The sequence below is a fragment of the Lissotriton vulgaris genome, chromosome 1_1 (assembly GCF_964263255.1).
Source record: "Lissotriton vulgaris chromosome 1_1, aLisVul1.2, whole genome shotgun sequence".
In the NCBI taxonomy this organism is placed as follows: Eukaryota; Metazoa; Chordata; class Amphibia; order Caudata; family Salamandridae; genus Lissotriton; species Lissotriton vulgaris.
This window is the reverse complement of record NC_141685.1, coordinates 1,090,699,924-1,090,724,034: the sequence shown is the minus strand read 5'-3', so window position 1 is coordinate 1,090,724,034 and position 24,111 is coordinate 1,090,699,924. Positions and strand designations below refer to the sequence as shown.

Sequence of the window (24,111 nt, the reverse complement as noted above, 5' to 3'; positions counted from 1 at the left end):
ATTCTAACAACCACTAAACTCAACAACCACTTTAATAACCCTGTCCCAGCAAAGTGCATACCCCCACATCTATCATATCATATCCCCTCTCTGGACCAAGATCATTAATGCCTTGCTATCACAAGGTCACATCCCGGACTACCTAAAATCTGGTCAAGTTACGCCGATCCTAAAAAAAAAACGACTGCTAGCAACTCTGACCCCAACAATTTCCGACCAATAACCAACATTCCCATGCTAGCAAAGGTCTTGGAAAAATGTGTTCAGCAACAACTGAATTTACACATTGCAAACTTCAATTTATTGAACATCCATCAATCGGGCTTTAGACCTGGCCATAGCACTGAAACCGCCATCCTACGTATAGTAGACGACGCTCTATTAGCCATTGACCGCAATGAAACATGCTTGCTAATCTTGCTCGACCTCTCATTAGCCTTTGATACGGTCAACCACGACAAACTTCTAAGAAGACTAGAGGATAGGATGGGCTTCTCTGGCACAGTCCTTCTATGGTTCAAATCCTTTCTGGAAAATAGAACACTATCGTTCATGACCGACAAGATCCTTTCTCTTTCCTCACCTAACCTATAAGGAGTACCTCAAGGCTCTACCTTGTCACCCACACTATTTAACTTGTATGTTGAACCGCTCACTGATCTACTACAGCAGGCGAACATCTCCTACCACATGTACGCGGACGACACCCAACTTTACATTAAAATCACCTCCCTTGAAGAGATAAAGGTAATGAATCTAGCTCTCGAAAAACAGTACAGTGGCTAACGTCCAACTTTCTCAAGCTAAACTCACAAAAAACTGAATTTCTTTTAATCTCAAATCCCAATAACTCTCAAGAAATAAAGGAATGGACCAAAATGATCACTGCTCTGAAATGCACGCCAACGTTGGTAGATTCCCCAATATCTCTTGGAATCACTCTGGATAAGAACCTTAACATGCAAGCGCACATTAACTTGATGGCTAAAAATGCCCGCCTTCACTTGAACTATCTGAGAGAAATGAAGCCATTTAACGAGATCCATGACCTCAAATCTGCAGTTCAGGCCTTAGTCTTTTCAAGGCTGGAGTTTGGGTGTTCCACCCTCTCGGGGCTTCCCAAAATCTCCACCGCACCCCTAAAAGCCTGTCTCAACGCAGCAGCAAGACTCCTTGCAGGATCAAGGAAATTTGACCCCATATCACCACACCTGAAGGCACTCAACTGGCTACCCTATGAAGCTCTTATTCACCTAAAGATTGCTTGCATTACTCACTAGGCGCTACACCACAACACTCGAGAGTTCCTAGACCAAAAACTCACACTATCTGGAGGAAACGGACATTCTAGGAGCACAGATAATGTACTCATGAAACCCGCAAGGTTCAACAAAACTAAAACCTCCAACAGAGCATTTTCGGGAGCGGCTCCAAGAATTTGGAACTCTCTTCCGCCATCCATCAGAAAAATCGCCTCAACGCCCCTCTGCAAATTCCTCCCATAAAATCCTCATAAACACCCTGCCAGCTTCAACTTCTAACCTGTCTACACTCTTCCTCTTATGACCTCTGAAGATGAGACTTGCACAAGCTCTAAATTGACTCCTTATCGCGGAACGGTCATCTACCCTTCCTTTATGATGTTTTTTTGATGTCTTACTTTGCGTTGTTACGGTTTGTTTTATTGCTATCAAATGTACTTTTCATTCCTTGCTCACTTTGTAAAGCTCTCTGTTACCCTACACTTGGGTCTGTTTGCGCTATAGAAAACTTTAAAAATAAAATAATAAATGATAGGTGTTTTGCCGTTTGGGTAAAGGCTGCCAAAGCCTTTGGTTTTGCCTGTTAAAAGTGGCTCTAATGAAGGCTGATGTTTTGTGAGGCTAGTGTTTTCTTTGTTGAGGGGCTTGCTTCAGAGAATGATAACTGGTGGAAGGCATATTCTGGTAAATTGTAGGTTGGTGAGGGGAATTGCAGTGATATTATTTGGCGATGGGAAGGTGGGGTGCTCTTCCAGTGTTCGGCAGTGGGTAGGAATGATGGGATGAGTTGTGGTGTTCAGCAGTGGCGGCTGCCACATACAAATGGTGGTAGGGTGGAGAAGGGAGGGGGAGGGAGAGCTCAGGGGGTTAGTTTAATATTAAACAGGGAAAACTTACCTTAATTTGCCGTCTGCTTCCCACCTGGTCTTTGCTCTTCCTTGTCAGAGCAGGCACTGAGCTGCATCAGACTCCATGTCCAATCCCCACGCTGCCCTCATGCTATGAGAGCAGCGCAGGAGATTGGCCTAAGTTGGCTGAAAAGATGCTTGCTCGGGCACAGGGAGTCTGTGCTGTTTTACTAACACGGCTGTATTGAACAGCCGGATTAGAGAAACCTAAGTGCGCATGTGTGTTTGCCAGGCCTGAGACAGGCAGCCACACACATATGCGCACTTAGTGCACATAGCACTCCTCCTCCCCCCTCCCATGCCTCTGCCCGTCCCTCCCTGCACATGCTGGTTGAGCCAGCTGCTTAAAAGTAAAACAATAATGAAATATTGTTTTGTTTTTTAGATGCTGGCTCTGAGTCAGTGGGGTGATGCTCCTCCTCCATTGCAAAGGAGCCGCCCCTGATGTTCAGATGTTTTGCAATATGGAAGTGCATTGGGGTTCTGATTGGGTGTCTGGTGGTATTTTGATGTTTGTCAGTGCAAGGCGAGCTGAGTTATGACCCTTGACTAGACCTCAGATAAGCGGCTATTCGAAGTGAAACGGAAGGATCAGATCAATGCTTTGAACAACCTTGTTGAGCTGAATGATGTGAACCAGCAATACAAGATCATTGATATTATGTTGAAGGGGCTGTTTAAGGTCAGAATGTGCTTTTAATTTCCACTGAAGTCTTCTGCATGCTCATCTTTCCATTGCCCCATTCCCTACCACTGTACCTTCTCTATGTTCACTCTGCCACTTTCCGCCTTGGTTTTTTCAGCCTTCCCCCTGCCACACATTTGTTTTCAGTTAAAGCTCCGTTGTTGGTAAGGGATTGATTTAGGACTGACTTTATATGGTAGTTGTTTGTATTGCAGAATTCCATAGGTTCCATGGCAGTTTCTGGTTTAATAATTTTCTGCCTAGTCAAATTTGTTAAAGGTTGAGTCCCACTGTGTGCAGGTAAAAGCCTTTATACACTGTTTTGTGACACTGTAATCCTTTCATTTGTCAAGGCTATGCATGTGTCTGATGTAACAGCAGACGGGAGCTTTCCCACAGCTCAAACCTCCAGGCTCTTTTCGATACACACACAAAAACCATAGAGTTCCAACCCCTAAAATGTATTCTTACTGCAGCCAGGGGCATAGGTTAACCAGATTTGATTGATTCGCCCTAAGACTAGTCTTTCCTCAGTACCTATGTGAGATGTATTATTGCAGATCCTTCTGAGTTATAAAGGACGGACTGGAGAGTCCTTGGCCATTGTATAAGGATGTTTGCAACCTGTTAGTATGGATATTTTGTACTTCTAGAAGTGGGATGTAGAGTGTGTGTGATGGTTTTGTTACAGCCCTCAAAATTTTTGTTTGTGCCTGCACTCAAACAGCCTTTGGCTAGGTCACATAGTACTGAGTGACCATTCTGGGCACGTCCAATATAACGTGGACGTCTACCAGCCTGATAATGCACAATTATGGGACAAAACTATGTTGAAAGAACGGTAGCCCACATGCATCATTGTTACATTTTGCACTTCCTAATTTGCGAAAAATAAGGAATCGCAAATTAAGAAGTGCAAAATGCTATGCATCATTGTTTTCGGTATTCATTTGGGATTCGGTAAAAATCGCAATTTTTACCGAATCCCAAATGAATACCGAATTCTTAAGTGCATTTTTGCAATTCCTATTGATTCCTATGGGCCAAAAGGCCCATAGGAGTCAATGGGAAGGCATCAGCAAATTGCGAGTAGCACTTTGAAAATTTCATGGGTGCAGGGGGGGGTCCAAAGGACCCCCCCATGCACCCCTGAAATGTATTTTTCGCATCATGTTTCACACACACATGTCCTAAGGACATGTGTGTGTGAAACATGAATGTAGAAAAAAAAACATTTGCAGCATTTTAAACACTTTTTCCAAATTTACCGAGTGGTTCAACCACTCGGTAAATTTGGCACCCTAATTGCGACTTTGCACTTGTGAAAGTAATGATGCATTGCTTTTAAGAAATCGCACATCTGCGACTTCTTAAAAGCACCCGCAATTTTAGAACTCGCAACAATGTTACGAATTCTAAAATTGCTTCATGCATCCCAAAAAGCACTTTTGCATTCGCAAACGGCCGATTTTAAGTAATCGCACCGTTTGCGACTACAAAAATGCTTGATGCATGTGGGCCTGTATTTCTAAAAAAAAAAAAAAAACTCGCTCTTGAAGAAATATAAAGTAACACATACCCTGCAAACTGTACTTGTCAACTCGTGGTTGTTATTATGAAGTACATAAATTGAGGGGGACTGACCTGTTAACTTGCCTGAATACTGTTATCTATTAAGTGTCCATCCCTCTACGCCGATGATGCACTATTCTACCTGACCTCCCCGCTGGAGGCTCTCCCCGCTTTACTGCGGCTTTTGGACCGCTTTGGCGCGGCCTCTGGGCTCCGCATGAATGTCAATAAGTCCCTGGTGTTCCCACTGACTCCTACCATTCCCGATTTAGACGCGGATTCTCGCTACCTGGGCCTCCGGTGTGAACGCATGGCGTTCCGGTACCTGGGTATTCAGGTGGCCGCCTCCGACGACGCTCTCTTGACTCATAATATAGACAAAATACTTGCTGGCCTCCGGAAGTCCATTGATTTTTGGAATACGCTCCCGCTCTCCCTCATGGGGCGTCTGGCAGTTGCCAAGATGGTGATGCTCCCCAGGGTACTCTATGTGCTACAAAACACCCTATGCCCGTTGCCTCCCCGAATCTTCCGCACGCTGAACTCACTGCTCACCTCCCTCCTGTGGGCGGGTGGTCGTAGCAGGGTAGCGCTGCGCACGGTGACACAGTGCTGGGAGGAGGGTGGCCTAGAGGCCCCGAGGTTCGACTTATACTACTATGCGGCGCAGCTTCTCCCGGCGGCCAGGTGGTTTGCTGACAACGAGAATTGGGAGTTGGCATTGTTGGCGGGTGTGGCCTCGGACAGAGACTTGCAGGAGGCGTTCATGCAAGGCCGGGGCGCCCCTGGTGCTCTGCCCTATGTCGTAAGGCACACGGCGAATATATGGCAGCGCTTCGTTGAAAGGGTTCTGCGGCGCGCGCCGTTCCACAGGGAGCTATCCGTTTGGATCCTGGCCCCGATTCTCAAGATGGAGGCGAATATGTCCTTCCGGGAGTGGCGGCTGGGAGGTTGCGACACCCTCGCAGATCTTTATCCGGACGACTCCTTTGTGTCCTTTGAGAGAGCGGTGGACTCTTTTGGACTCAGGGAGGGCCAGTACTTGCACTATGGATGCCTTAGAGATGTGGCCAGAATGACGTGGCCTCAGTTCCCGGAGGCGCCCCAGCTCACTAGTACCCTGGACGTTATATTATCCTGTGGTAGGGGTAGACGTTTAGTCTCCCTACTATACTCTGCTATGCGCAGGGACTCAACTCCCCCGGTGGCGCCAGCTTGGGGGGCTTGGGAGGCGGACCTGGGGATCGAATTGGACCCGGCCCAGAGGAAGCGGATTGGATTGTTGACTCGCAAGGTTTCCTGCAATGCGCGCTTCAAACTAATTCATTTTAACTTTGTGCATCGCACCTATATGACACGTGTCTCCCTCCACCGCATTTCCTCAGATAGAAGCCATAATTGCCCTAGATGTGGTGCAGTAAGAGCGGGATTCCTTCATCTGGCCTGGGAATGCCCCTTGGTTCATGATTTCTGGCACGAGGTGGTGGGTCGCATTAACCGGATTACACATATTCGGTTGCAACTTGACCCGCTTCATTGTTTACTGGCGTTCGTTCCCAAACCCAGGAGGAAGGGACTGTCTTACAAATTGCTTCAACTGCTTTTGGTTCTAGCGAGGAGACGGGTGGCCATTACCTGGATGGGCCAGAGGGCCCCTGAAATACCTCTATGGTTGCGAGATGCCAGGGAATGGGCCTTGGCGGAGGAGACGCATATGCAGCACACTCGCAGAGACGTGAAGCTCCAGGAAGACCTGCTCGCCTGGAGAGTCATGTGTATCGCGGGGATGGGGGAGGACGATTCGGACGCCACCAGCGCTGAGTTGTTTTCCTCCGCTTCCTCAGAGTCTGATGAGGGGGGGGGGGTTGGGTGAGGGAGATCGGGAAGCGATGTAACTGTCTCCTGGGCCATGCTTCCATTCCATTCCATGCTGGATATGTTTGACTTTAGCCGTAACTCCCAGTTGACCGCAGTGTACTGTTATGACCGCGGCCTCCTTGGCCCTTGCATATCTCTCCTTCTGTGTTCGGATCAGCGCTAGAATTGCCACTCATGGGGGGGGGGGGGGGGGGGGGGGGGTTTGTTAGTGTTTATAGTTATATAGTTTGGTATTGTGACATCAAAAATGGCGTAGTCATTGATACTGTCTAAACTGATATTTGATGCATGAGTGCACGTCCTCCTGCTTGATTATGGGTTCACCTTGTCGCCGCCCTGCCTCCGGGATGTGGGCTGAACGTGGCTGTGTACTCATCATGGACCTGACCTACCTGTCCATATCCTGTCAACTGATTTGATGACTATATGCTATGTGCCCTATTTGATACTTTCGCCGCAAAAAATAAAATTATAAAAAAAAAAAAATCTATTAAGTGTCCATATTTAAAGTGCAGGAATGGTTACAGTCTTTGACTTTGGAATTTACAATTGTCAGAAATCAGGGGTTGGCTTATGTGTTACATTTCCATGTGCTAACAGGTGTCTTGACAATAATTGACTTTGCATAGAATTGCATTTGGGGAAAGGAATCTTTACATTTTCAGAAATACCAGTTTCTTTGAAACGTTGATTGGGCTGGAGCACTCCACTACTCTGGTTATTTACTCTAGTAGGTCAGCTGGGCTACACTCGTTCGCATTCCAGCTTAGCCTTGAAGAGTCTAATAGGGCTGACTCCTAATCAGTCATACATCAGGTGGCCTTGCTAGGCAACATCGTAGAGGGACTGACTCCGCACCAGACCTGTGCAATTATTGTTGAACTTTAAATTCTACAAACTAGATTGCCTTTTTTGGACACCAGGCGGGCAAGGAAGCCTGAAGCTGATTGAGGGTTAATGTAAGAAATTCAGATGCACAAGGTCTTGTCCCCAAATCTGGCATATTTGTGTGCAAGTCTGTTCGGATAATTCTGGCAGAGAGGTTGCTAAATTTGAGTAAACTGCTACTTGAAGTCATGAAATAATGAACTGGTGATAGTATTATGTGATTAGTCCCTCTTCATGGTCTCAACGTGTGACATGTAGGTGACAGAGAAGTGGGAATACATGAAAGTGATTTGGTAGGAGTTGCAAGAGTTTATTTCAGCAGATATATTTCACAGTCCGTGTTCAGATTTCGTACTTTGCAAAAGGACCCATCAGTGCAGATTTCAGTTTTGAATCCAGTGTCCCAGTTGGGAACCTCACTTTGGCCTGGCTGAATAGGCCTTTTATCTGCTGGCTGTGCTTAAGTCTTCTCTTTCTCACAGGTGCTGGAAGACTCAAGAGCCATTCTGGTCGCTGGAGATGTCCAGCCGGATGGTCCGTTCCCTGAGGATGAGAAAATCAAGGATGGTAAGAAGCCTATAATGTGCTTCTTGTTGTTGTGGAAGCTTTTGTTAGACCCCCATGATATGGGTTCTGCATAGGTGATGATTCCCTCTGTAACCGGGTATGTAAACAGTAGTCTGACAGCTGCAAAAAATGTATCTATCCAAGCATGCATGGTTGACCACCAACCTCCCACATACCATTGCCACATGTCTGCTCAGTGGAGCACTTTGGGCAATGGCATAGCAGACACAGTGAGTGACCTTGGATGTTGCTGTAGAACTAAGGTGTTGTATGCTTCATCAACTTCCTGACCGTGGCATACTGCCATTTGGTTCGATCCTGCACTGCTGAGTTTGTAATCTTCAGTTACCATATTCCTGTCTGTCCTTGCTGCTCCTGCCCTGGTGTATACACTGTTCTCTACTTTCACTGTTTGCTTTGTACTGCAGCTTCCTTCATGTACCTGATAGCCCCCTGTCTATAAAAGCAAGCATTTGTTTTTGATCCCAGCTTCCTCGCTTCAGTTAAATTTTTCTGCCTTACAGCATACTCTCATGCAGTTGAGAACTCTGCTTTCTTTGGTGACGTGGTCCTGCGCTTCCCCAAGATCGTTCACCACTACTTTGACCGCAACTCCAACTGGAACAACCTGATCCGCTGGGGCATTGGTTTCTGCAACCTGAGTGGGGTCTTTGATGGTGGCCCACATGCTCAACTTTTAGGGCTGGTAAGAGATTCTGCCTATTCACAATGCTTAGGAGATTAAAGAAAGATTTGCATGTCGCTAACTGTACTCTCCCGTTGCTGGGGGTAAGCTGTCGGAGAGGTGCCAGTGATTAGCATGATAGCGGTCTCTGATAAAGTAGAGTTTATCTTGGGAACTGCTTTAAGAGTTTCAAATCCTTTTAATATCTGCAACTGCCCAACCATGGTGCAGAGCAATGTGATCCCATAATACTCCTCTCTGGGTCCTATCATTGTGCATAGCAGTACACCTTCCTAAAGAGCTTCAGCTGGTCATGTGATGCTTAGGAATGCTAGCTGACCATCGCCCATTTGAATACTGGCGATTGCCATGGCTTGTTATGTTTTTGTGCTCTGAGTGGAGGTTACCACTAAGGGAGTGTCTGTCCAACCAGCAGGGGTGAATGTGTTGTCAACTGTGTGTTTTTTTTCTTGTATCCTGCAGATGGCCCAGGAACTGGGAATAAGCGAAAAATCCCCAGATTATCGGAACCCGTTCAAAAGCGATGAATCAGAGGTGAGAAGTCAAGAGATTGGGGAAGGGTGGCACTGAATTTTATGAGATTATTGCATATATTTAGGATTAGTAATAAAATTGCATTCTCCACCCTATTTTTATTATCTCTGTGTACTGTAGCTGCAGAGGGTGGTACCTGCTCTGTGTTAATTCTCCTGACAGTCAGTCATCGAGTCTTTGTTTTCCTTCGGTCATACCTTTCTTTGTCACTTCTCATTTGAAGGGATAAAATTATGAAAGTTGTTGGGAGAGGATTTTGAGTATATTAATGGCAAAAGGGGTGGTGAGTCAGAGGACCCATTCGTGCCATCTTACAGCTGTCTGTCGATCCAGGCCTCTGTCTGCGGTGACCTCCTGGATCTACAGTTATGCTGTTTGCTACAGAGCTTAATTTTGATGCAGCGTGCTACCGAACCTAGGAGTCAATGTTGGTAAAGTGGTTGAACCACCAGGGATCATCAATGTTTGTACAATGCACTATAAACCCCAAGGCTTGATTATTATTATTTGTTTTAATCTTTTTATTATTTTGAAACACAAACAAGACAAAAAAGGGCCAATGCAAATAGAAAGCATTCCGCATTCCGAATTAAAATAAGATTTGACAAGTATGCAGCAAGTAACAAAGCATATAATCCCCAGTCAAATCTGATGCTATAATGCACAGCACTTCAATCAACCCATGGTCGCGCCTGGATGCAGGTTCTTAATTCCTAAGCAATGCCCCCTCATCGGTCTCTCACAATAACCATCAACTCCCATCCCCCTACCCCTGCCGCTGGCGCCGTTGTGTAGGTAACAAGTGTTGCAAAGATACTACTCATGTGTGTAATGTACTGATGGGTCATCTTATGCTCTATATTCTGACTCCTCCTAACCTCCTATGCTCCGGGGACCTCCCACTGCGCTAATTCCTCCCAGTCCGGGTGGAGCCACTCGTGCCTGTTCCTCCCCCGCCGAGGACACTGAGCTCGAATCAACCTTCCTGTCCAGCATCCGGAGTTCCGCCACCAGGGCCTCCAATGCCTGAGCCGCTTCTAGTGCTTTATCACTATGGGACCTATGCACCTGCTGCATTCTGATGGAACTCTCACTCCCCGCCCACCAAAGTAACGCTGCCTTTCACCTAACATAGCTAGGGTCAACTGCTGCCTTCCAATGCGACGTTATTTCCCTCTTGGCTAAGATGAGGCCTAAATCCATAAACTTACTAGTTATCTTATTTTTACTAGTATGTGGGAACCAGTGTAGCAGGCACGCCCCCTTGTCCATATCAATCTGCCGCTCAGTCACCCTACAGAGCGCCCCAGTCACCTCCTCCCAGTATGTGCCTAGCCAAGGACCATCCCATAACATGTGATTCAGATCCGCTCCCTCAGTTTGACATCGGGGGCATATCGCTGTATCAATTCGGAAATATTAATTAATTTTAGCTGGTCTGAGGTATGCCCTATGTAACACAAAGAATTGAATCAACTGGAACCTTGCATTCCTAGTACCCTTCCACGCCCTTCGAAGTATCTGTGACCAGGCCGCTTCCGGGATGTCCTTCTCTAGGTCCGCTGCCCATTGCTCCCGCAATCTTTGTAGCGGGGTAAGTCCATCCCCTAACATTCGTTTATATAGACAGGTAATCGCCTTATACGTGCCCGCTGCCATCACGACATATTGACATGCTCCGCTTAGTGGGGGTTCAGAAAGGCCAGCACCCTAATGTTTTTGCAGAGCGGCACTCAAGGCTGCGTGCATCAGGAAGTGGCCCCGCGGGAGGCCAAAAGATTCCTGCAACGCACTGTATGGTAACAGTGCTCTGTCTGCATACAGGTCGGCCACCATCTGTAGGCCCAGCTCCCCCCACTCCGCCAGACCGGACCAATCGCCCCCATGCGGCAGCCCTGTGCACATGCCCAATGGTATCTCGGGTGCATAAGGCCTCCGCACTCCAATTCTGCTGTGGAACCGTTTCAAACAATATCGAAGAGTATTCTCCACCATGGATAAGTCAGCATTTCTCAGTCTCTGCTGCATTATCACAAACGATAACACATGTCTCGGCACGTCCACCATAGTCTGCCTCTCCGGTCCTCTGAACTCCAGCGCCACCGCCTGAGTGAGGACCTGGAACTGCGCAGCTAGATAGTACAACTCAAAATCTGGAGTAGCAAGGCCTCATTCTTCTTGCGGCCTCATCAGCGTTTCCAATGCTACTCGACGCCGACCAGCACCCCAAGTAAAGCCGCCCACTGCCGACCGGAGTTGACTGAAGAATGCCACCGGTATTCGTATTGGTAAGGTCCGAGAAAAGTACAATAGGCGAGGGAGCGCCACCATCATCAGGAGCGCGACCCGCCCCACAACCGACAACGGCAGAGACACCCAGAACCTCATGCTGCTTCTTAAACCCCTCATCGCTCTCTCGATATTACCCTCAAATAGATCCTCCTGTGTATGATACACCTGCGTGCCTAAATAAGGAAGGCATCGTGGCTCCAACACTAGATCGGGCGGTAACACCGGCGGGGCACATGCACTTGATACTGGGAAAACACAGGTCTTGGCCCAGTTAACCCGGAGGCCCGAAATGTCCCCAAAACGGCTGAGGAGGTTACGCGCCCCACTCAGGGCGTCCCCCGCATCGCTCAAGAACATAATGACGACGTCCGCGTAGAAAGATATGGTGTTCGCGGCCTCTGAGCTCCAGGCCCCGGTATGCCCCTCCCATCCTTGCACGCGCCGCCAGCGGCTCTATCGCGAGCGCGAACAACAACGGAGAAAGCGGGCAGCCCTGTCTAGTGCCCGCCCCACGGGGTAGGAGGAAGAAACAACCCTCCCCACCCGAACTCTAGCGGTCGCCGACAAATACAGGATTTTAGTCCACCGAACATATCCAGCCCCAAGCCCAAACGCCGTCATAACGGAGAAGAGAGAGCCTGGAATCCTATCAAATGCCTTAGCAATGTCGACCGAGAGCACCACTGCCTGTCCCTGCCCTCCACGCCCCTCATCCAAGACCCCTAGCAGCCTACGGACACTACTGGCAGTATTGCGCGTCGGGATAAAACCAGCCTGGTCCGCATACACCAGCCTCGTCATTCGTGGAAGGAGCCTAGTAGTGAGCACACAGCTCAGTATTTTATAGTCCGTGGTAAGCATGGAAAGAGGCCTATACGCTGCTGGGTCAGTCGGCGGCTTCCCAGGCTTAAGAAGCGGTATAATGATGGCCTCCCTAGTAGACTCCGGTAACATCCCAGTCTCCCGAGCCTCCCGGTACATTACCAGTAATCTCGGAGCCAGTAGGTCAATGTAGGCCGAAATAGAACTCGATATGCAAGCCGTCGCTCCCAGGCGTTTTGTTGCGTGCGAATTGCTTAATGGCGCAACGGATCTCAGCCAGTGTAATATCTTGCCCAATAGCTTCCGCCTCGTCCTCCTCTATTGCGGGTAAATCGCAGCCCTCCAGGAACGCCTGCGTTTCCGCCTCCCCAGTCTGCAAGTGGCTGGTGTAAAGGTCCGCATAAAAGGAGCGAAACAACTCATTGATACGATGTTGTTCATACTCCAGTTGTCCATCTGGGGAGGCCAGTGCCAGAATAGGTACGCACCTAGGGGCAGGGTCCGCAAGCCAAGCCAATAAAGTGCCCACCTTGTCCCGTTCCGCATGCGCGCGAACCATAAAGGCCTTGTAGTCAAAGCACCGGAGCTGTTCCACCCCTTCCACCCCTTCCGCTACCACCTCTTTCCGAGCCAGCACTTCATCACGCGTCCCAGAGCCATCCGAATGAGCCCTCTAAGCTTCACGCAGGGCTAACTCGGACGTCTCGATTTCCTGCAGGAGCAGCTTCCTAACCCCCACCCACTTGGCGATACAGATCCCACGGACCACCACCTTAAAAGCGTCCCACTCTAGGGCTACTGTTGAAGCAGTGCCTACATTTTCTGTGAAATAGTGCTCTACCCCTTCGCTCAGCGCGAAAGACCGGATCCTCTAACACCTCCGGGCGCAGCCTCAAGCAAGGGATGCTGGGGCGCTCCTCCATCCAACAGAAATTCACCAAAAGCAGATTATTGTCCGATATGGTGCGTGTCAAGTACTCTCTGCTGACCGCCAGGGAGGCCAGACCAGAACTACAGAAAACTACGTCTAGCCGCACATGGAGGTCGTGCAAGGCCGAATAATAGGAATGATCCCTGTCTGTCGGATGCTGCGCCCGCCAGACATCGAGGAGTCCCCAATTGTCCTGCCAGTGAGTGCGAACCCCAGCCAGTTTATTAACCGGGGCCGAGGCCAACGGAGGATGGGATCTATCTATGGTCACATCAGCAACAGAGTTGAAGTCTCCCCCCCCCCCCCCCCCCTCCCCATCAAGATCGGTATCGTAACATAATCGGCGAGGACAAGAGGACAATGTCTCCAAGAAGGAGGCCTGCTCAACATTAGGAGCATAGACACTGCAGAGGGTCACCTCGCGGCCATACAAGCAACCTCTCACCGCAATATAGCGGCCACCCGGGTCTACCAAGTGATCCATCAATTGAAATGGTACCCTGGCCCTAATCCAAATCAGCGCCCCCCGCGTAAAGGCCGAATAAATGGTATAGTAATGCTGCCCACGCCACCTACGCTGCAGAGCCTGCCCCTCAGATTTAGTAAGGTGCGTCTCCTGCAGGAAGGCCATCTGTACTCCCCTATGGATCAAATATGAGTGTATCCTATATCTGCGCTGCATGGAGTGCAATCCCCGAACATTCCAGGTTATACATTTCACGTCGGGAGCCGGACCCATAGCAGCAATGCAAGAACCCGCTTAAAGCAGCCCGCCTCCCCCAGCTGCCAAGCAGTGTCATCAATATACTAAAATACAACACTTGATAGTACCATCTCGAAAGTTAGGCGCATCAGCAGGCAATTTCCCCCAAACAAACCAATCCCAACCCCCAACCGACCCACGCCTTCCACTGAACCTCCCACCCCCCCAAGAACAGGCACCAACATAGTCAATCCCATCCAAACTGCCCCAACTGCACTCCCCATGCAAAATTAAGGCAAACTAAACCCTACCATCCAGTGGGGTTGGATAGGGCCTAGGTCACGATCTGCTATGAATCTAAATACACCATCCATGTCCGCCCCCGAGTCCCCGAATCATCCTGCCTCCTAGGACCCCCCCCGGATCCCTTTACAAATCCCCGCCCCCACTTCAACCCCATTGACTCACAAAACAGGCACTCAGCACCCCCAATACAAATCATCTCTACTATCTCCATTCAAACAATACAAACACTACAACACTATGTCCTAAATCCAAATCCCCATCCCCACAGACAATCCAACAGCTACTCATCCAACAATCCATCAGCTGTCCCAGGGGTGATCGACGGCAGTCTCTGATCATCTGATACTGAGGATTCCCCCTCCGATTGTTCCTTTCCACTTCCATGTTCAGCCGCCTCCGACGCAGTCTGCAGCAATTCACCAGAGATCGCCACCACCGCGTCCAGGGCTCCCTTGCGTTTTATGGCTGTTTGCGAGGTCGATGGTTTCCGCAGGCCGCGCCTGCGGCGCCGTAGACGTTGCAATCTGAGAGGTTGAGTCACCGGCCAGCTCACGCTGCTTTATTGGACTCCAGCCATTCCCAAGCCTCTTCTGGCGTATCGTGAAAATGGGTCTTACCATCCATTACTAGTTTGGCTGGGAAAAATAGGGAATATTGAATCCCCTCTGCACGCAGTTCCTTCTTCACAGCCTGGAAGGACATGCGGCGCCGCTGCGTATCAAACGTAGTCCGGAAAGAGAGTGACATTGTTGTTGTCCACGTGAAGGGGCCATCACTGCGGGCTTTCCGGAGAAGCAGGTCGCGATCCCCAAAGTGTAGCAACCGCACCACCACCGGTCTCTGGGGGCGGCCCTGCACCGGCAGTTTAGCTGGGACTCGGTGCGCCCGCTCCAGGGTGTAGAAATTCGAAAGTCCCTCAGCCACGACAGTCTGGAGCCAATTCTTTAAATATGCCACCATGACAGACCCCTAGATTTTCTCGGGCAGACCCACCACGCGGATGTTATTGCCTCTGTTTCTGCCTTCCGCTTCTTCAGCTTGCCGCTCCAATACCGTGATACGATCCAAGACCCCCTCCAGTGACGCAGTCAGAGCTGTCTGTGCGGGGCCAACCTCTTGAAGCGTAATTTCAGTCTGTTTTACTCGTTCTGTGAGTTTCGAGTGATCCGCGCGCAATATGCCCAATCCTGTCGCAACCTGCGCAATGTCCTGCTGGAGAGCAGTGCGAGTGTCCGTGATGGCCGCCAAAATATTGTCTAATTGTAGTTGAATACCCGTGTTCTGCGGCAGTACCCGCTCAATCTTGTACTCCTGAAGCGGGGTTCAGTGTCCAACGGTGTCGGGTCCCCCTCCTTCCGACCTCGGGGCTTGCCCATGGCGCAGCTGGCGATACACTCCACTCCTGCACCACCGCGCACTTACACCCTCTGTGCAGTCTTGCTGAGTTTCGCCTCCCGTGCGTCTCACTCAGCTATCCCGGCCCCTCAGGTGCAGGGTCACTCTGCTATAACCAATCCGCTCGTGCCCGCACCGGTAATGCCTGCTCCGCAGCTCCTCCACCGCTAGTCCCCTGCTCAGTGGGCCAGCCCGGGCGCACCCTCAGTCTCTCTGCAGCGCAGTTTGCGGCAGTCCACCACCACCAGGGGACTATGCTTTCTCCAGAGAGTCCCCGCACCTCCCTTTGGGGTCGTCACAGGTTCTTCCTCCTTTGCGCCCCTCTGCGGCAGCTGCTCAGCCCACGCACCGCACCACCGGGCAGTCCAGTGTCACCACCGACCTACCCACCCCTCCATCCACAGCGTTCCACGCAGCTCCAATATTGTATGGGGTGGGGGTAGGGTCACCAACATCCCAGGGGTCCGTCACCCTCCAACCTGCACAGCTTGACCACTGTTTCGTTGGGGCAGGGGGGGCTCCCGACAGGGCGCGCGTCCTCCGCTCAGCCCGCTTCACCCAGCAAGGTTTCCAATCCCCACCAGCACTGCTGCCTAAACCATAAGCTGCGTGTTAAGGGCAGGGGCCGTCCGTAGAGAGCCTCGGGTGCGCTCCGCTGCGCTCACCGGGGGTGCTACAGTACCATCTACTGGGCTCATCTCATGGAGGGCGATAGTTGTAGGCAGCAGCTGGTGGGCTCCACTCTTTGGGGCATCCGTGTCTCTCCACCCTCCCCGGTGCACCCCTAGCTCGCGGGCCGCCGCATCAGCAATGGCGGGCCCCGCCAGGACCTCCGCCGCGCCGGGGGTCCAGTCACTGCCAATGTGGGAGGGCGTCTCTCAGTGCCCCGTCTTCTCCCGATGCACTCCTTGCCGGGGTCGCGCACCGTAGGCGCGATCGGTGAATAGATGGTCGCGGTCGCCGAACTGCGACACACCTCAGAGCCCACCTCTATCTCCAGAGGCAGGATGAGCAGTTCACGCACCCCGGGGTCGAGGCGCTCCCATTGCTCCAGTCTGGGCACCGCTCCTTCCGACAGTATCACCACCGTCTCTGCCCCAGTCTTCAGAGGGTTCCAGCGCTACTCAGCCGGCCGGGATCACAGCCGCAGGTCCGCGCTCACACACAATGGCGTCACGGCCCGGCCGAAATCGAAACTTGGGGTCAGCGCCATTGTAGACACGTCGGTGGCCGGCAGCCCCCGCTCCATCCCGTGGCCAGTGCGGCCCTTTCTCGCTCCTCCACGGCAAATCTAGGTGCCCCTTCACACTAGGTCGCCTCCCGCTCCTGTAGCTCCGTTGCATCCACCACTAGGGTGACCAACTGGCATTGGTGCAAATTCAGGATGGTGAGTGTAAAAATTCAGGACACAAATTCAGGACAGGAGGTCAAAATTCAGGACAAAACTTCAGGACAATAGACACGTTTTACAGATACATGAGAGGTCGCGCAATAGTATATAAGTAAGCCCAGCCATTTCCAAACATATTCAACCATTTGCAAACCTATCCATCATGTAGCCTTCCATCTATCATTTCACTCATCCATCCCTTCATCCATCCCCTCATCCATCCTTTCACTCATCCTCCATTATCCATCCATCCATCCACCCTTTCACCCTATCCATCTGTACACTTATCCATCCACTCTTCATCCCATCCATCCATTCACTCATCCATTCAGCCATTTACCCTTTCACCAATCCAGCCATCCTTTCACTCACTAATCCTTCCACCCATCCACTCTTTTAGTCATCCATCCATCCTCCCTTTCTCTCTCCATCGACCCTTTCACTTAGCCTTCCATCCATCCACACACCCACCCACCCACCCACCCATCTACTCATCCACTCATGAATCCATCCATTGTCCCTATCACTCATCCATCTATCATTTCACTCCTTCACACATCTATTCATCCTTTTGTCCATCTACCCTCCCTTTCACTCACTCATCTATCCTTACACCCACCCTTTAACTCATATGTCCATTCATTTACCCTTGCAGTTATCAATCCATCAATCCATCCATCATTTCACTCATCCACCTACCCACCATCCACCCAACCACTCATCCATCCTTTCACCCCCCCACCATTCAATCCACTGATCCATCCTTTCACCCACCATCCACCCACCCACTCATCCATCCATCCTTTCACCCACCCACTCATCATCCATCCATCCTTTCACCCACCCACTCATCATCCATCCATCCATCCTTTAACCCACCCACTCATCATCCATCCTTTCACCCACCCACTTATCCATCCATCCTTTCACCCACTCTCCATCATCCTTTCACCCACCCATCATCCATCCATCCATCCATCCTTCCCCCTCATCATCCATCCATCCCCTCATCATCCATCCATCCCCTCATCATCCATCCCCTCATCATCCATCCTTACCCTCATCATCCATCCTTACCCTCATCATCCATCCTTACCCTCATCATCCATCCTTACCCTCATCATCCATCCATCCTTACCCTCATCATCCATCCATCCATCCTTTTCCCTCATCATCCATACATCCTTTTCCCTCATCATCCATACATCCTTTTCCCTCATCATCCATCCATACATCCTTTTCCCTCATCATCCATCCATCCGTCCCCTCATCATCCATCCATCCTTCCCCTCATCATCCAGCCATCCTTTTCTCTCATCATCCATCCACCCATCCTTCCCCCTCATCATCCACCCATCCTTCCCCCTCATCATCCACCCATCCTTCCCCTCATCATCCATCCATCATTCCCCTCATCATCCATCTATCCTTTCACCCACCCCCTCTCAATCCATCCATTCCCTCATCATCCATCCATCAATCCTTTCACCCACCCCCTCATCCATCCATCCTTCCCCCTCATCATCCATCCATCCTTCCCCCTCATCATCCATCCATCCTTCCCCCTCATCATCCATCCTTCCCCCTCATCATCCATCCTTCCCCATCATCATCCATCCTTCCCCATCATCCATCCTTCCTTTCATCCATCCCTCCCCTCACCCATCCATCCATCCTATCCATTTATCCTGCCCCTCATCCATCCATCCCCTCCATCCATCCTTCCCCTCCATCCACCCTTCTCCTCATCATCCATCCACCCTTCCCCTCATCATCCATCCATCCATCCCCTCATCATTCATCCATCCATCCCCTCATCATCCATCCATCCCCTCATCATCCATCCATCCATCCCCTCATCATCCATCCATCCTTTTCCCTCATCATCCATCCATCCTTTTCCCTCATCATCCATCCATCCTTTTCCCTCATCATCCATCCATCCATCCTTCCCCTCATCATCCATACATCCTTTTCCCTCATCATCCATCCATCCATCTGGCCTTCCCCTCATCATCCATCCTTCCTTCCTTCCCCTCATCATCCATCCTTCCTTCCTTCCCCTCATCATCCATCCATCCATCCATCCTTCCTTCCCCTCATCATCCATCCATCCTTCCCCTCATCATCCATCCATCCATCCTTTCACCCCCTCATCATCCATCCATTCCCTCATCATCCATCCATCCTTTCACCCACCCCCTCATCATCCATCCACCCTTCCCCTCATCATCCATCCTTTCACCCACCCCCTCATCATCCATCCATCCATCCTTCCCCTCATCATCCATCCATCCATCCATCCTTCCCCTCATCATCCATCCTTTCCCGTCATCCATCCTTCCTTTCATCCATCCCTCCCCTCACCCATCCATCCATCCATCCATCCTGCCCCTCATCCATCCATCCATCCTTCCCCTCCATCCATCCTTCCCTCCCCTCCATCCATCCTTCCCCTCCATCCATCCATCCTTCCCCTCCATCCATCCTTCCCCTCCATCCATCCATCCTTCCCCTCACCCATCCATCCAACCCATCCATTTATCCTGCCCCTCATCCATCCTTCCCCTCCATCCATCCATCCTTCCCCTCCTCCATCCATCCTTCCCCTCCTCCATCCATCCTTCCCCTAAATCCATCATCCTTCCCCTCAATCCATCATCCTTCCCCTCCTCCATCCATCCTTCCCCTCCTCCATCCATCCTTCCCCTCCTCCATCCATCCTTCCCCTCCTCCATCCATCCTTCCCCTCCTCCATCCATCCTTCCCCTCCATCCATCATCCTTCCCCTCATCCATCTTTCCCCTCATCAATCATCCAGCTACCCTTCCACCCATACATCCAGCTATTTACATTTTCTCTCCATCCTTCCCCTCACTCATCAATCCATCTATCCTCTCTCATCAATCCATCTATCCTCTCTCATCAATCCATCTATCCTCTCTCATCAATCCATCTATCCTCTCTCATTATCCATTTATTCAATCTTTCATTCATCCATTCACCCTTTCACTAATTCATCCAGCCATTCACACATCCCTTCACTTACTTACTCGCCCACCTTTCCATATTAATTTTGAGCTGAGCCCTTTTGAGAAGAGGCCCATCAAGAACTTCACCCTCGCTGCAGGGGCCGTTCCAGGACTGGGACAGAAGCCACCCAGGGAGGAGACAGGATCCACCACTGGGGGGGACAAGAGCCACCACAGGCAGGGGGGGTGGGTGGGGGGGGTGGGGGGGGGGGGACAAGAGCCACCACAGGCGGGCGGTGGACTGGAGCCACCACATGGGGGGACAGGAGCAGGAGTCATCACAGAGGAGGGAACGTGATCCACCAGGGTGGGCACAGGGGTGGGCATGCAGTATTCTAGTATCATCTTGGGCTTTTCGCCCCCTCCTGCACAAGACGACGAGAAGACAGGCTCTCTGTCCAAAATGCCATCCCCCACTGTGATATACTGTGCTTACAGGAGATACTCCGAGAGAACTGATTGTCCTCCATACTTTGTAAATCAGTGTGGGTGCGATTGTGCCATTTCTTTATTGTATTACATTGTGCATGTTTGAAGAACCGAGGTTTGCTTACAAATTAGTGACAGTAATTAAGCTCTGTGAAGAGAAGCAGGTGCTGCCTCGGTGTAATCAGGGGTGTAATCTGACCGAGTCTAGGATGTTTGGGGCCCTGGGTCGAAATCGAATGTGTGAGGCCCCCTCTCAATAGCTCCTGAACCTGCAGCCCCTCCCTCTGTCACCTTCAAGCACCTCTTAACAGCTCATCAAGGGCTGGAGGTGTGATGGCTGCCATCCCGCTGTGCCTCTACAGTGCTGCTGCTGGGGGTCTGAGCTTTCATACAGCATCGGAGTCAAGAAGGGAGGTGGGGGCAAGCTGCGCCTGGTTAAAATTACGGACAAATGGCGTCCGTTAAAGAATCCTTCACGGACAACGGACAGACAGCCAAAATTACGGACTGTCCGTGAAATTTACGGACAGGAGAAATACGGGGGACCAGGCGCGGAGCTCAGGGCTCACACAGCCTTCACCATCGGCTCCTAAGCCACGCCCCCATAAACCCCAAGGCTTGATGATTATGCTGTGGGCTGCAATAGCTATAACTTTGATAGTAAGACAGTGTGCTGCTAGCTCCAGTACTCAATTGTGAGTAAACTCTGACTCTTAATTTTAGATCTTATGCACTTATCTGTTACTTAATTCGGGTATCTTTTGCAATGTTTTCCAGCTCTTTCCTAACACGGATGTGTTCCAAAAAGCCCTCCGAGATGAGGAGAAGAGAAGGAAGAAGGAGGAGAAGCGGAAGGAGATACGAAAAGGTCCACGGATCTCCCGGTCCCGGTCTGAGCTCTGACCCTAGAGCAGCTAAGACTGCAGCATGGTAGCAAATGGACAAACAAATAAGATTGGATTTGGATGCTATACAAAGAGCCAGGGGAATGGTCCACCGCCCGAGTGATGAGGGCAATGCAGGAGTATTTGTGTCTGTGAGAGATGGGTAAACCCTTTAGGCAGCAGTGGAGAAAGGTGAGTTAATGCCTTCACTATCGAGGTACCTATAGGGAGCTTAGAACCCACAGCTGACTCTCTAGTTCTGTTTTTCCTCTTTGTTCTCAACCCTACGCTCTTCTCCCAATCTGTCCCCCAATAATCCCTCTGCATTATGCACCAGCAAAGGTTACCTGTGCCACAACAGTAGTCTCCTCCTCCATTGATCAGCTGACTTCTCTGCCCCTCCTGTTGATTCAAAATCTTACCTGTAGGTTTTGTCTCCTAGCCCCATCCCCCAACCCTCTGGGTTTGAAGTGTTGACTCCGGGCACCCTTCACCCTCCTCAGTGGGTCTGTTAGCTCATGTCACCCTCCTGATGTGTCCTCATCCCTTGTGCTCCAGTAAATATATTTGCTGGATTCTGTAGGTGTATGTCATTTTCTGCTACTTATGTGGATTTCCCCTCTTGCACTGTAGACTATTTGAGATGACCTCTCTACTGCCCCAGAGATTGTTCTTGATGCCAGTTTAATGCGCTCCGTGTTCCTTCTGGCACCAGGGCTTTGTTCCATAGTTTAGTTTATGGACACTGCTATCGAAACCATATAGACTCTTGGAGGTGCCCTGTTATTTATTTGTATTTCCATTGGTGTGCCACATCTTCTACATAAGAACCAGTGCTTAGCTTGCTTAGGTTGGATTCTTTTGAATTGATACTTCACTTATTTCTGTTGATGCCCAAATACCTTTTCAGTAGCCAAACCTAGACTATTATTTCTGTGTAATATGGATTTTATATTCCCACTAAACTCCCTGATTTTATAGGCTCCTAGAAATCCTATCTCTTTCTTGTCATATCTACATTTTGGGGATCACTTTGAACCGTCCTATTAGTGATGTTGATTTGAGCCCTTTTTACTTTAAATTACTTTGCTTTGTTTGTCCTTCACTTAGACTTCATAGTGTCATTGACAAAGTCCCCTTGTTTACAAGTTTTCTTGATTCCAAGTCCTGTTTTTACTAGTGCCCCATTCCTTTTCTTTAGGTTATTGTTGAATGCCGTCATTAGTGTGCCTTTTCATTAAACATACATGATGTAGATATGGTCCAAAATGAATCTTTTTTTAGGCCAGTGGATTTCATTCTATACCATTGGTGCTGGTACTCAAAGCTCCTGGAGTGATGACCTAGCTAGCTTCCCACATGGTTGCCAGTGGTGGTGCCATATTTTCCTGGTTCACAAGTAGGAGCCTATTTTCCATTCTGTGATTGAGACTGGTCAAGGGTACCCCGTTGTGTCCAGTAACAGACCTAGTTTTCTTCTTGATGGTAGAGCTTCTGGTCACCCTCCTCACCCCTGAGTGGCGATGATAGGGCAAGGCTTCCTCCTGAGTGATGGTTGTGATGTCTTGATTTCATCAGGCTATGGCATTTCTGATCCGGATTCCCCATGGCAGATTGTGGGGGCCTGGCTTATCTTAAGCAGTGAATGGAGGGTGCTGATAATGGAGTTTTGGTTTTCATGAATGAAAATCAAGTGGCCTTGATTCCCCACAAGGGATGGAAGCAGGGCTGAGCTTCTTCCCTAATTGGAACATTGCAAAGGGCACTGATGTTTGATGAATGGTTGTGGAGCTGATTTCCACTCCAACTGATTGCAGAGCAAGGATATCCCTTGTGATGTCAGCTGGGCCTGGATGACCGCCTAGAAGGGGAGCCTTGGAGGTCGAGCCTTCTCCTATTTGATGGTGCAGTTAGATTATTTAAACACTGGTAGTATGTTGTGCAGTAAAATGTGGGTACAGATGATCAAAGGTGGTCAAATAGAACTGAATGAGGTACTGAGTTACAGGGCTGAAGATCAATGCCGTGGAGATATACATTGGTAAAACAAAAGTATCTGAGTAGGATTGATGCGGTATGTGAATCTGCAGTCATAGAAATTGATTGGCAGGGCTGTATTAGTAGGCAGGTTTCCAGCAGTCTAGTCATTCTCAAGAGCTTTCATTTTGGCATTGTTCTATCGCTTCTGGCTCACCCAGTTAAACCTGTATGTACCATAGGGTTTTAAAAAATGATTTTCCAGACGCTTGGTGACTGTTTGTAAATTTTTGGGGGATACAATCTTTGTGTCAGATTATATTAGAATTCCTGTTCGTGTTTGAATTTTTCTCCTCTGAGTCAATTAAAAATGTATATTTATGATGTTTTGACTAAGAATGCAAATGTTGGAGTTTTTTTTCTTTCCTTGATATGTGAACTAGATTCTTGTGTGACAGAAATCTGTGCTAAGGCTGAATCCAGAAGTTCGTAAATAGTTATTTACAAAAGCAAAAAATATGTGAATCACAGTGAGACTATTAAGGGTTCCCTATGCATTATGTGAGCATGAAGCTAAAACCACACAAGTGGAGAGGACAAATGTATTTTCATCCAAAGGGCTCCAAGAGAGATCTTGTGATGAAACCGAAACAAACGCCTAGATAAGTCGAGAAACTGAAATCATGGCATAATACACATATTCAGATTGATACTAGAATATAAACTTTCAGAACTCATCAGTCTGTTTGAGAACTCTTGCCTCCAAAACCAGACATGAATGAGAAAGAACGTAGCTGCCACTACTACAGTTAACACTAAGGCAACATTTCTAAATTCAACAATCTCTGCCTTTTGCACTATCGTTGTATAATGTTTTAAGCAAATCGATTGTCGTAAGTTGCTTATAGCTTGAAACACATCATTAGGATTTTTGAGCCGCTTATTGCTTG

The 24,111-nt window shown here is 49.5% G+C and overlaps 1 protein-coding gene across 1 annotated transcript in view; it reads left to right on the top strand.

Annotated features, from left to right (window-relative positions):
• Positions 1-23,560, top strand: part of CCDC134 (coiled-coil domain containing 134) — a 51,000-nt gene extending 27,440 nt beyond the window's left edge. Inside the window, exons 3-7 of the mRNA XM_086963479.1 lie at positions 2,731-2,852; positions 7,676-7,760; positions 8,285-8,466; positions 8,929-9,000; positions 21,078-23,560. Coding sequence (XP_086819605.1) covers positions 2,731-2,852; positions 7,676-7,760; positions 8,285-8,466; positions 8,929-9,000; positions 21,078-21,203 — 587 coding nt within the window. The 3' untranslated portion in view covers positions 21,204-23,560. The remainder of the gene's footprint in view (positions 1-2,730; positions 2,853-7,675; positions 7,761-8,284; positions 8,467-8,928; positions 9,001-21,077) is intronic.
• The last annotated feature ends 551 nt before the right edge of the window (positions 23,561-24,111 follow it).